The sequence below is a fragment of the Tribolium madens genome, unplaced genomic scaffold (genome assembly GCF_015345945.1).
Source record: "Tribolium madens isolate multiple individuals breed KSU strain unplaced genomic scaffold, Tmad_KSU_1.1 Scaffold_3;HRSCAF=73;Tcas5.2_LG2, whole genome shotgun sequence".
NCBI classification, from domain to species: Eukaryota; Metazoa; Arthropoda; class Insecta; order Coleoptera; family Tenebrionidae; genus Tribolium; species Tribolium madens.
The window spans coordinates 4,494,561-4,510,575 of NW_025401006.1; the positions used below are offsets into that span (position 1 = coordinate 4,494,561).

General features: G+C 31.3%; 2 protein-coding genes and 1 long non-coding RNA gene across 4 annotated transcripts in view; all 3 read left to right on the forward strand.

The window, feature by feature from the left end:
- The first annotated feature begins 1,535 nt into the window (after positions 1–1,535).
- On the forward strand, positions 1,536–2,135 carry LOC123007847. The gene is made up of 2 exons (XM_044403328.1): positions 1,536–1,603; positions 1,652–2,135. Coding segments are annotated over exons 1-2 (369 nt in total). The 5' UTR covers positions 1,536–1,601; the 3' UTR covers positions 2,019–2,135.
- A 3,959-nt stretch (positions 2,136–6,094) lies between these two features.
- Positions 6,095–6,616, forward strand: LOC123007868. Its single transcript, XR_006412893.1, has 2 exons — positions 6,095–6,149; positions 6,196–6,616. It is a non-coding gene; the product is annotated as an uncharacterized LOC123007868 (long non-coding RNA).
- Positions 6,617–14,352: 7,736 nt separating this feature from the next.
- The window catches only part of LOC123007141 (zwei Ig domain protein zig-8), a 44,265-nt gene continuing 42,602 nt past the window's right edge, over positions 14,353–16,015 (forward strand). For both annotated transcript variants that reach the window (XM_044402227.1, XM_044402228.1), the window contains exon 1: positions 14,353–14,533. In XM_044402227.1, the coding sequence (XP_044258162.1) occupies positions 14,482–14,533 (52 nt within the window). In that variant the 5' untranslated portion in view covers positions 14,353–14,481. The remainder of the gene's footprint in view (positions 14,534–16,015) is intronic.

Genomic DNA, 16,015 nt, shown 5'->3' on the forward strand with positions numbered 1-16,015 from the left:
CACAGTTGGCCTTTTGTAAATCAGGGTCTTCAGCTGTAATCTTAAACCAGTGTGACGCAAATTTTCCTTTATCTCGGAAATAGCAAGTGTGAAAGGTAAATTGTGATATAAAGCTACTTGTTCGCTGTCAAGTCAAAGCAAGAAAAGAGTTGATTTTTACTTAAGCCAAAGAAAGGGAGTTTTAATTACGCTGCCGCACAAAATAGAAACAGCTAAAATAATTTCGTTGATTTTGTTTGTATTCGAAACGAAAATAAATTGCGAGTAAAAGCCGTCGGCTAATATCTTTCTGAATTTTACACAATCGCAATTTGGTATTTAAATAATCCTTTAGTTTATCTCTCCGAATTATTTATTATTCCGCTGCTGGAAAGTTAAAGGAATAAACCAAGGGACAAAATGTGTTCTCCAATCTAGTTCTATTTATCTTGTGAGAAAGCAAACCACAGAGAGCAAGAAATGTAAACTCGAGCGTTTGAAATTCAAATGCATATACCTTTTATCAGTTACTTATTACAATGGCTTCTCATATTAGCATGAAAACAATTCTTTGAATCGACGACAGAAATTAGGCAAATATTTTCCCTCGTTATTAATCTTCGCGCATTTGCTTATGAATGGAAATCTCGAGGGATGCTAAGCTTAAGCTCCATTAAGTGCCCCTTCATTGTACGTATTGGACGTAATTCTTGTCTTCACTTTTGGCAATAAATCATCAAGGTACTTTAAGAGATGAGCAACGTAATGACAATTCGGTTAAGTGTTTTCGAAACAAGCGCCATATGTTGAGTGCTTCCAGCTATAACACTAAATTTCGTTTGAGAGAAGCACGAAAACTCTGCATGACTTGAACGATTTAATCGATTCTCTGCGCCAGTTTTAAAATTACGAAATATTATTGAAACGGAAATAGACTTTCAATTAAAACCCTTAAAACCGACTGACCAAAACAACCCCAATAAACTACCAAACAATGCCTTTCTTCTGTCTCTTCATTAAAATATGACCATAATTTCTAACTTGCACATATTTACTCAACAACCTTACCTTGTTTTATTTCCCACATCTGATGGCTTTAAAACAGTTTAATAACCAACACACGCGCTGTTATCGTTAAAATTATACACATTAAATTTTGTTTTTAAGATCTCTGATTAGTAAAATAGTTTAACAACATTGTTAAGTTAACGACGTCTATAGTTATACAATCATCAATCACGACTCCATGCAAATTAGCACAAAACACCCATCTTGCAAAAAATCCAATAAATTTACACTTTCGAGGATTTGGTTAAAATCAAAACAAACAATAACAGATTACTGGGATTTTTATTTGTTGACAAGTGATGAGCATTTTTAACGAGCCAGTGAAACGTGTTTTCACACATTAAAAAAATTGTGTGTAAATATTACCAAAAAACAAGTCTTTAATTACAAAATTTAATTTCTCCGAATTTGTGATTATGTGTTTAAAATTTGTTGTGATTATACTAATGTTTTTGTTATCTAAATGTTTGTTGATTAAATTACTGATAACCCTCACAGTCAATCTCAAGAACTGTTTTTATTTAGCTCAAGTCTGCGATTCGACAACACCAAAAATGTAAGTACTCTCCCAAAAAAAACTTTATTTAAAAAAGTATTTTCACAGGATTCGCTTCATTTTTCTTCTCGCGTGTGCATCTTTAATTCATTTTGCGTTTCAAGAACAGTTGGAGTGTAAATGTTGGCCAGGTTATGAAGTAACTAATGATAGTATTGCTGAAACAACTGATCTTCGATGTCTTGGGGTATCCTGGATTGCGTACAACAAGAGGCACTATTGTAACCAACCTGTCCGACCTCATTGCAAATGTACAAATGCTACTGGTATTGTAACTGATGAAAATGGTACTTATTGTGACTTTACCAAAAACGGTGAATCACAGAAAAAATGGGATTGTGAAAATGCCGAAAAGTGGAGCACTTATAAGAAGAACACTGAGGAATTTAATAAAGGAAGAGCTGTAAAAGTGTAATATTTGCAAAATAAATACTATTTTAAACTCTTTTACTAGTACAGTAGAACCCCTCTATAACGAGAACTCAAGGGTCCAACGTATTTGTTCATTATAACTGATTTTCGCTATAAACTTGGATAATAATAGTTATTTATTATACAAGACGATAAAGAAGTTGTTTATCTACGAGTGAAAAGGTTAAGTTTACGAGTGACAAAGTCACGGGTAGACTTTTATCACAAGTTGATAAACAATCTTTATCGTCGTGTATAATATTCCGTTTTATTTTGTACTCTCCTACTAGAATTTCTACACAGTAGTCAAATTATTTTTCAGATCTGTGACCGAATTTTGGGGCACGAAGCGAAGCTGAGTGCTGCAGTGGAAGTCGAAGACTTGAAAAAGACAGCGCACGTGTATCGAACAACGTTTTTCATGATCGTCAGCAAAATTTTATAAAAAACGTGAATTTATTGAAAACTTTGAGCTTAATTTTGACAGATATCAAATCAAGTATATATAAATTGAAAAATTTATATATTTAGTTATATACCACTTTTCACCTTATGTATCTAAGGGAATGACCATGAAAAGACCATTTTATCTATTGAAATTAGTTGATAAAATATAAACACTAGATAAAAATTACTTTATTTCACAAGACGATAAAAGACTACATTATCTACTAAAATTAATTGATAAAATCACTCTTTAACATTGAGTACAAAATAAAAGTTTTTACACATGTACTATGTAAATTATTTATTAAATAGAAATATTAAAGAAATTTAAAACAATATTTAAGAAAAAAACTCTGTAATTATTGTTTGTTTTCTGCAGTGAAGCATTTTTATCTTATCAACTGCAGATTCCAATTGTTCAAGGCTCTTGTCCTTGTTCTTTAAAATTGTTGCCAATGTAGAACTCGCTAAATTTTTCTGTTTACAGATTACACCTTGTTTTTTACTACTTTAGAACTTTTATTATTGATATTTTCTTTGATACAAAATGATTTTCTTTAAGACGACATATTGATACAGAAGGACAAAGTGTTCTCTTCTTGAAAAGTTGTTCAAGGCTGAGAAAGTGAGAAAAATAATACCATTAGCATGCAAAAACAACATTTCCAACATTTCTTAAAAAAAAATCTAGTACTCAATACGTAATGGAGACTCGCAGGCTTTTTATTTCTTCTAAGAACTGTCGTTATAACCGATCTGTTTCCGAAATTCCTCAAAATTTCTGGCTATTACCGATTTGGGACAAAATAAAAGTTTTGCTATATCCACATCAATTTCAGAAAAATACAGGCTATAGAGAGATAATTTTACATAAAGTAGTATACAAAACGACAAGGAACCATACGATTTACTCGTTATAGCCGATTTTTTGTTATAACTGGAACTCGTTATAGAGGAGTTCCACTGTAATTTTTTTTCAAAATTTATTTTTACTTGTTTTTTGAGTGTGTGTAGCGAGTGAGCCGGAGGACTTGGAGCAAATTTAATTACCAAATTGAATTTCGCTGAAACATAATACACGTGATCATGTAAGTGGTTATAAATGCAATTTGAATATGAATAGGAGTTTAATTTTAATATCGTAGCTATAGCCAGATAGAAATCGTCGATTTTACGCTCTTTTAGCTCTTTGCGCAATTATGCTAAACCGAATGCAAATTGTTCGTTGTGGTATTTGCATAGACGGTTGAGTAAAAAGAACCACTTGGTAGTGATTTGTTTATTTTGTATCAATTATTGAGAAAATATGGAGAGGGTGAATAAAACGGTCGGGTGTTTCACTTAAAAGAGGGCGATCTATTTTATTAAAGAGCAATTGTGTTTATGGGCTTTAATGGGGTTGTAAATTTTGTATTAACAATTTGCGGCTGTGTGCGAGTTGGAAAGTGACAGGGAGATAGGCAAGGAGTCGAACGACATACTTGCTATTGATTTGCCATAAGCCAATCCATTATTAAAATGTAAGTACGTTTTAGATTTGGCGAAAAAGCCATTAGGAACATTCCACGTTGGCGAGCGGTTAAGCAAGAGAGTTTCCCAGATTAGGGGCGGTTTCCTCCGAGATGTTCCATGGTTTATTACAGTCACACTTTCCGATTGTTTCAGTTCCGAAGTCGAATTTTAAATGTTGTCGTAACTGTCACAGAGGTCATTTTCCACAAGGCGTGAAATGTTTTTCTGATGGACGCAGTGTGAGATTGAATTTTCCTTGCCTCAGTGTCATGAAGTTTGAGAGAGACAAAATTTAATCAACAACTTTTTTATCACATTCAAACAGTATCTATAATTTGCATTAAATTAGGGAAATGTGGAGGGTTGGCTTCACTGCGGCAAGACCCAAGATTTTCAAACAAAACTATCCATTCTTGTTTAAGTTTAAAAAACGCACCGGGGACCAATGCATTATACAAGTGACTCAACTTCAGTAAATAAATAAAGCCCGACAATTTTTTCGTTAAAATTTTTCAGCACCGTGGGGACTCCAACGCGCACGACGAAAACACTAAAGATAATAGATAAAAAATGAGAAAACCGCCGTAAAAATTTAGGGAAAATGAAAAAACGGTGCCCTGTTAAAAGTGGAAACGCCGACTATTATTTTAACAGTCTGTTGTAATACGAATTGGTTCAATTTGCCATCGGACCTTGATACCATCCCAATGTGCCAGCCGAATGTCCGTTGCTCAACGATTCTGCAGTCTCGACACAGAGGGCCGGACATTGTCAAGGGAAATTTACGGTAACGACTAGTAAAATGCCAACATGAAGTGTTGCTTCATGACTTGTTTCATTTCATCAAATTTATACACAAGATACATCAAACACAATTGACACAACTTGCTATAATTGATCCTCCAATTACAGAACTAAACTGTCGATTTGATTGATGCTTCAGAACATAATTTAGGGTCAAGTACTTGTACCAAGTAATAAAATTAACTAGGCTATTTTTCTAGCTTGTAGAGTTTTATTTACAAGCCAATCTATCAGCATTATCGAAAACACTCCAGAGAATATGCTTCGAAACAGTTTATGAGAGCCATCTTTTGCACAACCTGAGCTATTTCAAATCGATTTCAAATTTTAATTGGTTTTAAAAACTAATTACTGTATTGTTAAAATTAAAAACAAACAAATAATAATTATATTATTACACAAAATCAAAAAAAAAAATAAAAACCTTTTATGTATTGATTATGGTATGTATGTACCTATATAAATCGACTAATCATAATTTTGTGGATAGTCCATTAAAATGCAAGTATTTTTTAAGTGTTGACTTCAACTCTTTTATACATTGTTTTAGGGCCCGATTATTTTCTCTCATTTGTTTAATCTGTTTAATCCACTCAACAATTCAGCAAGATTCAGAATATTTGTGTTGGCCAGGATATGAAGAAGTCAGAGATGGTTTAAAAGATGAATCTGTGAAGAATCTCCGATGTGTTGGAATGAATCCAACAACGTTCAAAAGAAGACATTTTTGCAATCAGCCTTTAAGACCTCGTTGCGAATGTCGAGGAGCCGATTCGGTTTTGACTGAAAACACTGGCACCTATTGTGTAATTTCTAATGCAATGGGAGGTTTAACAAGGTTGGAATGTGAAAATAAAGTCGAATGGGATATTTACAATAAGAATTGGAAAAAATTTCAAGAAAAACAACCAATAATTGGGCAGTTTTGAATTTCACTTAATAATTTTAATATTAATAATTAATTAATAATTTTAATTATTGATAATAGTAATTAATCAAATTGAGATTTTGTACTTTTCATTAACACCCAACAATGTTATTGACAAAAGTAAAAAATGTGTAATTTATAAATCTAAAAATTTTGTTGATGTTATTACAATAGCTTTGTCGTCGAAAAACCAACAATGTAAAACAGTAAAACAGTTTATTTTTTGTACAACATAAACTAATATGAACCTATATCATATTTTAGTTGCTTTTAAAAATTAATCACTTCATTGTTACAGTGAAAGAACAAAAGAAGTTATTAATATTTTATTGAAATATAAATCTTGGTCAAACAATAAAAATGTATTAAAATTTTAGGCCTTGATTTAAGTATATAAGTCATCGATTAATGTAACTCTTGTCAAGTGTACACTTAATTCAAAATGTAAGTATTTTTTTTTGTGTTGACTACAACTTTTTACATTTTTTAGGGTTCGATTATTTTTTTTTATTTGTCTATTTTTTTTAATCAACTTAACTATTCAGCAAGATTCAGAATGTCAGTGCTGGCCAGGATATGAAGTCAGAGATTGTTTAAGAGATGAATGTACGAACAATCTCCGGTGTCTTGGAAGGGATTGGTTTACGTACAATAAACAACATTATTGCAATGAGCCTTTAAGACCTCGATGTAAATGTCCAGGGGCTCATTCGATTTTGACTGACAAAACTGGCACCTTTTGTGTAATTTATAAAATAAAGAGCAAATACAAATGGCCATGTGAAAATACAGTCGAATGGGACATTTATAATGAGAACATGAAACAATTTCAAGAGAGTCAACTAGGAATTGGACAGTTTTGAATTTAATTTGACATTAATCAAAATAATAATAATTAAATTGGAACAACATTTCACTTTTCATTCACACCCAACAATGCCATTGACACAATTTATTAAATAATGATTTCCTATTTCGAGTAAATTATTATAATTTGTGATTGTGACATTGTTAACTGACAAGCGTAAATGTGTAGTTCATAAATCAAAAAAAATCAGTTGATGTTGTTACAATATCACAATAGCTTTTTCGCCTTATAACCAACAATGTAAGACTTGTTTCCACAATATTTTTTTAGTTTTAGTGTTGTTTTAGGTATTATTTTTTGCTCCTTCTTTTATTTCCAACTAGTTCAATAATGGCCAACAATTGCAGTTGCCCTCAAGGTTTTAAAATACAACACAGTAATAATCAAAGTTGGTGCAATGGATTTTTTTTTAAATTAACAATTGAGTGTTTTTTTCTCGACGAGCCCAAGTGCAAATGTTCAGATAAATACAATTCTGTTTTAATAGATGACGAGGGTTATTGGTGCTGTGTTGAAAAAGAGGGAACGATCGAAAAAAGCCGCTGTGAAAATCAAGATGAGTGGGACGAATTTTACAAAAAGTATAACAACAGTTTTTACGAAGAATAAAAAGTTAAAAAACCGGAAAAGTTGCTCTTTAAGCTACTCCGACCCTGAGAATACGTGTCGTGACTGATATCTTTTAAAACTGAAAGTTTATCGCAGTGGTGGCTTAACAAGTGCTCCTGAAGGAAATTCGTCTAAATAAATTCATTGATAAAGATGTAAATTGGTGTTGATAAGGTGTAAATGTTTCGATATTATCCGTTGCATGCTTAGAATGTCAGCATTTTAAGTTGACGTTGAATCCCATATCTAAAAGCGTCCATTAATGTCAGCGATGTAATTTTTCACATTTGATTTATGAAGCAAGCTTTTATTTATCACATTTTTCTTTTATAGTTAGGTACGTGAAGTTTGTTTCACTTGTGTATCCATTACAGAAACGGTTCTTTGTTGCACATGGGAAAAACCGTGGTGTAATGAAGTGTAGAACAGTTTTGTAATAAAGGCTTCGTCACGTAGAACTAGATCATGTAGTACAAATCGCTTCGGCTTCCTCTGATTTTATCTAGAGCATTACTAAATAAGGTTTAGCAGGTTTCTCTGTAATGTCATAAATTTCAGAGATGAGGAAATTCACGCATACATCTCGCAGACTTGTCAACGAAATATAAGAGGAAATAAACTCAATTCACTCGAAAGCATTAACTCGTTTACCTTTCAGAAAGAACCGAGTTTTGCCTTTGATGTGTAATATAACGATAATACTTTTTAATCCTTTTAAACTAAATAAATTACTTTTAACCCTGCAAAATTCAGACATTTCTAATTAGTTATTTGAGCTCAATACAGTTACGAGTTCGGGAAATTATGTTAATGGACAATCTAAACTTGTCTTAACAAACCATTGAATTTGAGCGAATAATAATTAACATAAATTGCGACGGTTTACGTAAGACACACCATTCATCGCTCTATTTTAACTAAATTAACACTAAAGTGCTAATTCACCACACGTCAAACTGTCTGAAAAAGTCACCTAAACTCAATTACCTAGAAAGAGTAAATCAGATCTTAAAGCGTAATTCAATAAACGGTTCTGAAAGCTCAAAACTACATTTCCGGAAGGAATTAAAAGACGGAAAAAATTACCTGAAATGAACATCTGCAATAATAAAAGCATAAATCAAACCTTTTTAATCTGCTTCGAAAAGTATCTTGTTTATTCCGAAAAAATCGATACAATATTTTTGAGATATTTAAGTCGTACATCTCAACTTAATCAGCTTAAACGACGCGTTTTAATTAATTTTGATGATTAATTAACAATTTGTGAATTGTTTATGGGTTCATGCATCTTGTGTTTTGTTCGAGTTAATTGCTTTACCTACACTACAATTGCTTTGTAGGTAAATAGAACGAAGGGGAAACAACTGTTATAGAAATTTTCAACGTCAGAATAATCTTTATTAAAGTGAATAAAAATGCTGGGTAATTACCGATTTGTTGAGTCTTTTCTAAAGCCAATGTAAAAAGCGCAGAAGGATGAATTGCATTTATAGGTTTACTCAAATAAATCCGATTCGAACCGGATAAACATAGGGAAAAAACGGAATGACTGAATCGCTTTCATTAATTGTTCGAATTCACGGACAAAGTTTTAACATCGAATAAAAGAATCAAACAAAATACAATTGGATGATAGAACGCGACACATCTAGCCGGTTGAACATGTAGTAAACAATATTCTAAAAGTTGGAAGTTGTCTCAGAGGACTCACTGCTGGAATTGCTTTTGACTACCTTTTCAACTTTAGATGAAAAAATATAACTTATGTTATACTTTTGCCCGGAAGAAATATGTTTATATAAGTCTTATGGATCTGCATCAACTTTGATTAATGTCTAACAATGACACGATTGCTCTCAGAAAAATAGTTTTATTTATTAGATTAAATCAACTAAATAGTTTTTTTTTAAGTAAGTTAGTTTATTTGTAAAGCTGTAGGCGTATTCCCTATTCTCTGTTCTAATAAAAACATTGCAGCTTTAACACAAGTAATGAGATTCTATGTTGTTGTTGGAAACATTTCACATCGAACTACACTCTTCTGCACTAATTAAGTAAATAGTTTTGTTTTCTAGCCCAACAAAACGTACAAACTCCTGTTGGGAAAACATATCCATAATGCAGAAACTTCACAAAGAAAAATCACCTATAATTGAAAGAGATAAATGTAAAGGTTAAAACCGAGCAAGAGCTCGGATTTCATACAAGGCAGCTCATAAAATCCCATAATCACATTTCATATAACACAAATGGCTCGATCAATTCTCCTGAAGCGCAACACGACGACTGCTCGAGATGTTAGTATAGAGGTGCATTCTGAATTCAAATGTACGCAGACAAAGCTACTCACTAAATCAGATTCAAGCTGACCTAGAAACAGTCTCTAAAGCGACAATTACAAAAAAATCGGTTAGTGGACAACCCAGCCTTGCTTTTGTAGCTCATTTTGCGACTAAGTAGTTCGAATTTGAAATATAATGAAAAGATTTCAGTTATTAAATTTCGTTTAGTTTTTTCAATAAACAATTTTACTATTTCTTCAAACTCCTAATGAGAGTCGTGAAGTTTGCGGCAATTTTACAGCGTAATTTACATAGGTTGATTGAAATCGCAACATCCATTTAGCATCCACTTCTTTGTGATGTTGTTGTTATGTTGCTCGCATAAGTAAAGTGCTTTGATCAGAGTAGAAACATAAAGCAAGTGTTTATGTTATCATCAGGAAGGTTTTAACATTTTGGTTTGTATGGAGCGTGTTTTGAAAGCTATCTGATAAACTATGTTATAAACATGGACTGTAGTTTTATCTTTGCGGCATAATTAAAACAAATGTGTGGCCACTACAGGGCCCCAAATTGTGTTTCAGTGTTTTGCTTTTAGTTCGATTTTTAAAGTAGTTTATTAATTTTCAAACAATTTCGAGCAAATCTTAGAAACCGCCACAACACGCAATTTGTTTTTTTTTTTCTAACGACTATTGAAAATTCAACAGCTTAAACGTGACTAAACTAAACTTCTTGAAAACAAAGTAATACATTTCAATTCAATATGTGAACCGCAGAAGAGCCAACTTCCAAAAATGTCGGAATTTAAGACGTAATCGTGCCATCCAAATATTAATTTCACGTTCTTTCATAACGCCGGTTGTTATTAATAGCTTATTGATCTCGCGAACGTTTCCGATTGCGTGAAGAGGTCGAAATCTTTTAAAATTAAAATCTAACAATCGATGGTAATAAATAAACCAGGACTGTGAAATTAAACGCTCCATTGAAATAATCAATTGGACTAATTATCGTTGTTTCAAATAATAGCTTTCTGGTCAGTAGTTCGAGATCTGTTGATAATTTAAAATGTTTTACATTGGAGACACAAAACTGGCTTATCTACCCTACACTTAAATTAATGACTGCTCTATAGAATCTCCATAATGAAACATGACATCCCGTTCTTTCATAAATATGAAACATTGTTTCCAATAAGAGAACAGCTCTGTCTGACTTGTCATGAAATATGAGATTTTGCAGATGGATTTTTTAATCTCTTTTTAGTGCCCGAGGGTATTGATGAGTATCCTCGTTTTGCGGCACATTTTCAAAACCCCAACTACGACTTTTACAAAAAATTCGTTATTAGCTACGAGATATTATCAAGATTTTGACAAATAACAGTATTGTATCTATCTGTAATTGAGTCTTTCACATATCCATCATCTAACACAGAGTTCAATCCACTTTGACATCCACTATTACAAACTTAGTGGATATTGATGACGCTGACTTCGTCTACTATAAATCTCGACTTGGATGGGTACTCTGCACCTGTCAGATGGATGCTATAAAACTACATATATTTTTCTATCTGAGAAGATAAAGTGGGCAAATATGTTCGCACTGGAAATAATAACTCAAAACCTTATTTCAAAGGCCCAGAAAGCTGGGACAAGGAAAGAAATGGATGCAAAAACAATCGTTGAAACTAAACACCAACTAAAATAACACAAAAATTATGAAAAAGAAAAAGAAAAATGTAATAGTTATTGATATATCAAGGGAATAAACAACTATTTTACTATTTTAAATCCGAGAAAAAATAAGTAAAAAAAAGTAGCGCATTTCTACACTAGCCGTTAAAATTAACCGGACAATTAAAATTTTACGAGTTTTCACATTGCAATATTTTTGTTATTCTTTGTCGGATTTTGACGAATTTTTGTTTGGCTTAAAGAAAAAACTTTGCAGATCATTGCAATTTAATTCAATAAGATTTCTAGTTTTATCTTCTAAATGTAATACTTAAAAGACGAAGACACTGTTTTTTTACTTATTTTTATACTGAGCTGTCGTGTGTGCAACAGAGTCAAACTTAAGTTTTTACTAATTTCAGATTTTTGCCCATTCTTTTCCGAATTTTGTACCACATTTTCCATAATTTGAATAGAGATATTAAACCTTCAAAAAAGCTTTACATCTCCCAATTACATCTCAATGAATGTTCGTATTAAGTAGGCCGAATGTGTTAAAACGTTAAAATAGGGCATGAAAGCTTCTAATAATTAACCGTTTTACTTGTTTTAATCTTTCGAAGTTCCAAGTTTTTCAGATTTTTTGTGTTCAAAGATGTAATTGGGATCTTTTGGTAACATAAGCAATAATTTTTGGTTTAACTACCTTTTTATGTAGCCTAGTTTCTGAACGAATATTTAGTAACAATAGAAAAGCAACGTCTTTTTCAATGCTTTGTATCTCTAGGGCACCAGAAGATAAAAATTTTAAACAAATTGGTCCACATGCAGAAAAGAATCGGTAATAATATGAAACAAGTAAAAACGTAATTTTGTCCTTGTTGCACACTATAGCTCATTATAAAAAAAGTAAAAAACATCCAATTGCAATTTTAAGAGTAAATATAGGTATCAAAAAGTTTGTTTATGTCAAGATTCAATTTTAGCTCATTTTAAGAGTAAAAATTGGTACATACTTCATTTATTATTTTATTTTCGAAGGAAATAGTCACAACGAGAAAATAATGCGTCACTTTATTCTCTGTTGAACTTTATTCCCAATCATAATGTAATAATCAAATTACCTTGCAAGTAAAAAGTTTTAAAGTATGATATTTAGACTTGACAATTTATATAAAATATCAGTTCAGGTTGAGAAATGATCACTTCCTGATCAGAAAACTGATAAGGAAGTGACCATTTTCCAACTTAAACTGTCATATGTCATGTTTTCAAAATTTTAAAATATACTATTAATGGAGGTATTAGAAAAATCAATATATTACGTATTTACTAATTATTATTAATCTTATTATTTGTGTTATAATACAAAAAGTAAAAGTTGGCTTTATCAATATTTTGTTGATTTATACAATAACCAAACATTTTTTTCATAATAAAAATCAAACTGGTAAAAAACTTTTAAGTCTTTGTTCTCTGATAAATGAAGTGAAAATTAACTTCACTCTTCTTTTATGAACAAAAGCTTTAATGAAAAATATTGAAAAAAGTAGATTTAAAAAAAAAACATAAATACTTGTGCAAACTCGGCGAATATTTTCAGCATCAAATTTCAACAAATTTTATAAATTAATATAAATGAAAAATAAGAGCTTACAAACTTAGGAGAAATTAGTTGGTCGTTTTATTGTAAGTTGTTTTTTGCAAAAATGAAAACACCCTTGAAATTTCAAACTTTACTTGTCGATACTTTTTTTTCCGAATTAATTTTAAATAAATATTCAATCCTCTATGTTAAAATTGAATTTTATCTAGACTTTTCTTCATATTAAAATGAAATTTTATCGTCTAGATGATAAAAAATACATCCATTGTTGTATATGTGCCGTTGTTACTTGCTAACAATCTTTGACATTAGATTTCATAGTTGAGTTTTACTTTGACATTTATAAATATCGACCAAATTGGCTACAAAATTAGTGAGGATTGAATCAAATTTTATATTGTACACGATGATAAAATGTTCATTATCGTTTCGAGCATATTAACGTCTCGGCTGACGTCTCGACGCTAAATGGCTCTCAAAGATAAAATTCAATTTTATCGTCTTGTATAATAAATAACTATTATTTTTTTTAAACATTTGATTATTTTTGACATTGTGAACTCTCTAATGTAATTGAGAGAAAATTTTATTTTTGGAATTGTATAGATACCTAATTTCTTTATCGTCTTGTATAATAACGGTTATTTTTTGCCTACCAGAATTTCTTGAATATAAACAGTAGGCAAAAATTATTTTATTTCCCTAGACGATAAAAGACTACTTTTCTACTGAAATTAGTTGATAAAATATAAACAGTAAATAAAAATTACTTCATTTCACTAGACGATGAAAGACTACTTTATCCAGTAAAATTAGTTTATAAAAGCACTACTTATTGCTTAATTGCTTAATACAGCACTAAATAAACTTTTTTAATTTTTTGTGTTTTTTTTCTCAAAATTTCGATGTAATGAGATATGGCGTCAGTGGGAAAGTGCAGTATCAAATTAATTTTTGACAAGAGACCATTCTTTCCATTTAAATAATAACATTTTATACAAAAAAACTCTAAGGTTTTAAACTAAACATTTTCTCATATCTCAACTCGTAATAGTTAAACTGGAAAATAATGTGTTTAAAGTAAACGTTTAAAAGAGGCGTCATTACATTGTCACTTAAACTAGGAGTAGTACACGGGATATATTACTGTAGCCCTCATCAAATATTTGTTCAAGCAGTAATAGCATAGGTAGTGTTTGTTAAGCGTCGAACATACACGTGTCTGGCGGTAACCCACCCATATTAATTATATTAAACGATGACCTTATTATCATCGAAATTTCCTCAAATCGCTTCACATATTTACTTTTCGAAGTAGTCGTAAACGCAGCTAATCCCCGATTAAAACTTAACGACGTCTTATCTCTCACCTTTGACTCCTCAGACAATGACAACATTGGAGTAATTCCTCAGTTACCGCAGTGTTTCAAGCTCAAATGAGATTCTTTGAAATATTTCTACTTTGTAAGAAGTGTATGAGCACACCTAGAGAACAGGGTGTTATAGAGGGCGCGCATGTCAACACTGCCGTCTAGTCTACCGAATCGCAGTTATCCTGCCGTCGCGACGCTGGACGTCTCGTTATAGCCCCGTTTGCGTCATGCACGTCCCGATATATACACGGTGAACCAATGAAAGTCGCAAATTTGCACATCGTGTCGGCGAGTAAAAAATGTGAAAAGTTTCAAAACTTGTTTGTTATCTAGTGGATTCTGTACTTTTTAAAATGTCTGCTTTCTCTCACTTGCTTCTAGCTCTTCTTCTCGTGTATACTTCAGGTAAAGTGCTGACAACTGCGTTTCGAGCGAAATTAATGATCGACTTCTTCTATTGTTTCCGAGTCATTGTAACGACAAACTTGTGGACGGTTACCGCCAATTCCGGGACTAATAATATTTTCTGCTTATTGTCCAACTTCGTTTTAGAAACTTTAGGATAATAAACCGGCAAAGTTGGAAATTATTAGGCGACTTGTGCCAATAGTCGAGGCAATTTTCCCCAACAATAACAACTATTGTTCAAAATTATAGTTACGTATTTTGTAAATAAATAAGGCGAGTTCAGAGAACAACACCCATATTAATTACACGTAAACTAACACTGCAAAGTGTTGAAATTATTCAGTTTAAAACCTTTCCTTTAATTGCTCAAAGTCAAACAATAAAGATCATTTAAAATGTATGAAAAACTAACGACCTCTTTCTATTTGAAGTGGAACTTTAATGGTTTCGCAAGAAAAAAATCAATAAGATATTTATTCTTTATAGAATCGGTAATGGATTTCTATACAATCGAACAGGTGGAAACAACACATTATCAACTCTGAACCCAGTTGGATAGATTTTGATTGTGACTGAGATCGCGGTTTGAAATTTTACTCGATACCATTGGCGATATAGAAAAGTTTTACCACAAATTGTATTCACATCAAAAACTTTAAATAGGTTGACTACATTTTCAAATCGTAAAAATAAAACTCTATTTCTTGTAAACAATCCTAAAAATGTAAAGGGACTTTAATATTAGCTTTCATAAAGTGAATTGTAGCCGTGGGTATTTCCAGATGTAAAATGCATTTTAGCGAAGGGATTATTATATTGTAGTTGGAAGCTTTGCAAATTGAGAAGAGGGTATTAAGAAATTGTGCAAATAATTAGGTTTATAGCGCGACTTTAATAAAATAACAACGACATATTTACTACTTTAGAAATAAGTAAAAACCTAATTTAAAATAAACAATGTTTTGAGTAAAGTGACTCAGAAGAAAATGTACTTTTAAAATAAATAGAAAATAAGCTATTTTACGGTAAGCAAACTTTTCTAAAGTAGTTAATTTAATATATCAATTGCAGTTTAGTTCAATTTTTGCAAAAGTGCTTTTGTTATGTTCAGTGAAAAACAATTTATAACCAGCAATATTCTGTTATGTAAAACAAAACTGATAACTAGTAAAAAAGTAAACATTTTTAAATGTATTAGCCAAACACGTTGCCATAAATAAAAACTTTTAGTTTTTGAAAAATGTTTTTTTTAATTTTGTTTGTTTATTGATAAAAACCTTTAGCTTTTATGGCATATTTACAACACATTTTTTAGTTAATAAAAAATAAACATTTTCAAAAAATGTTTAGGTACCTCAAATAAATGGAAAACGTCAGGAATAAAAAATGCAGTATTTTCTGTAATAGTTCAAAGGCTAGTAAGTTTTTTGAAACTAATTCTCTTTGTGATGAAATATCTACAGAACTATTCAGTTAGTG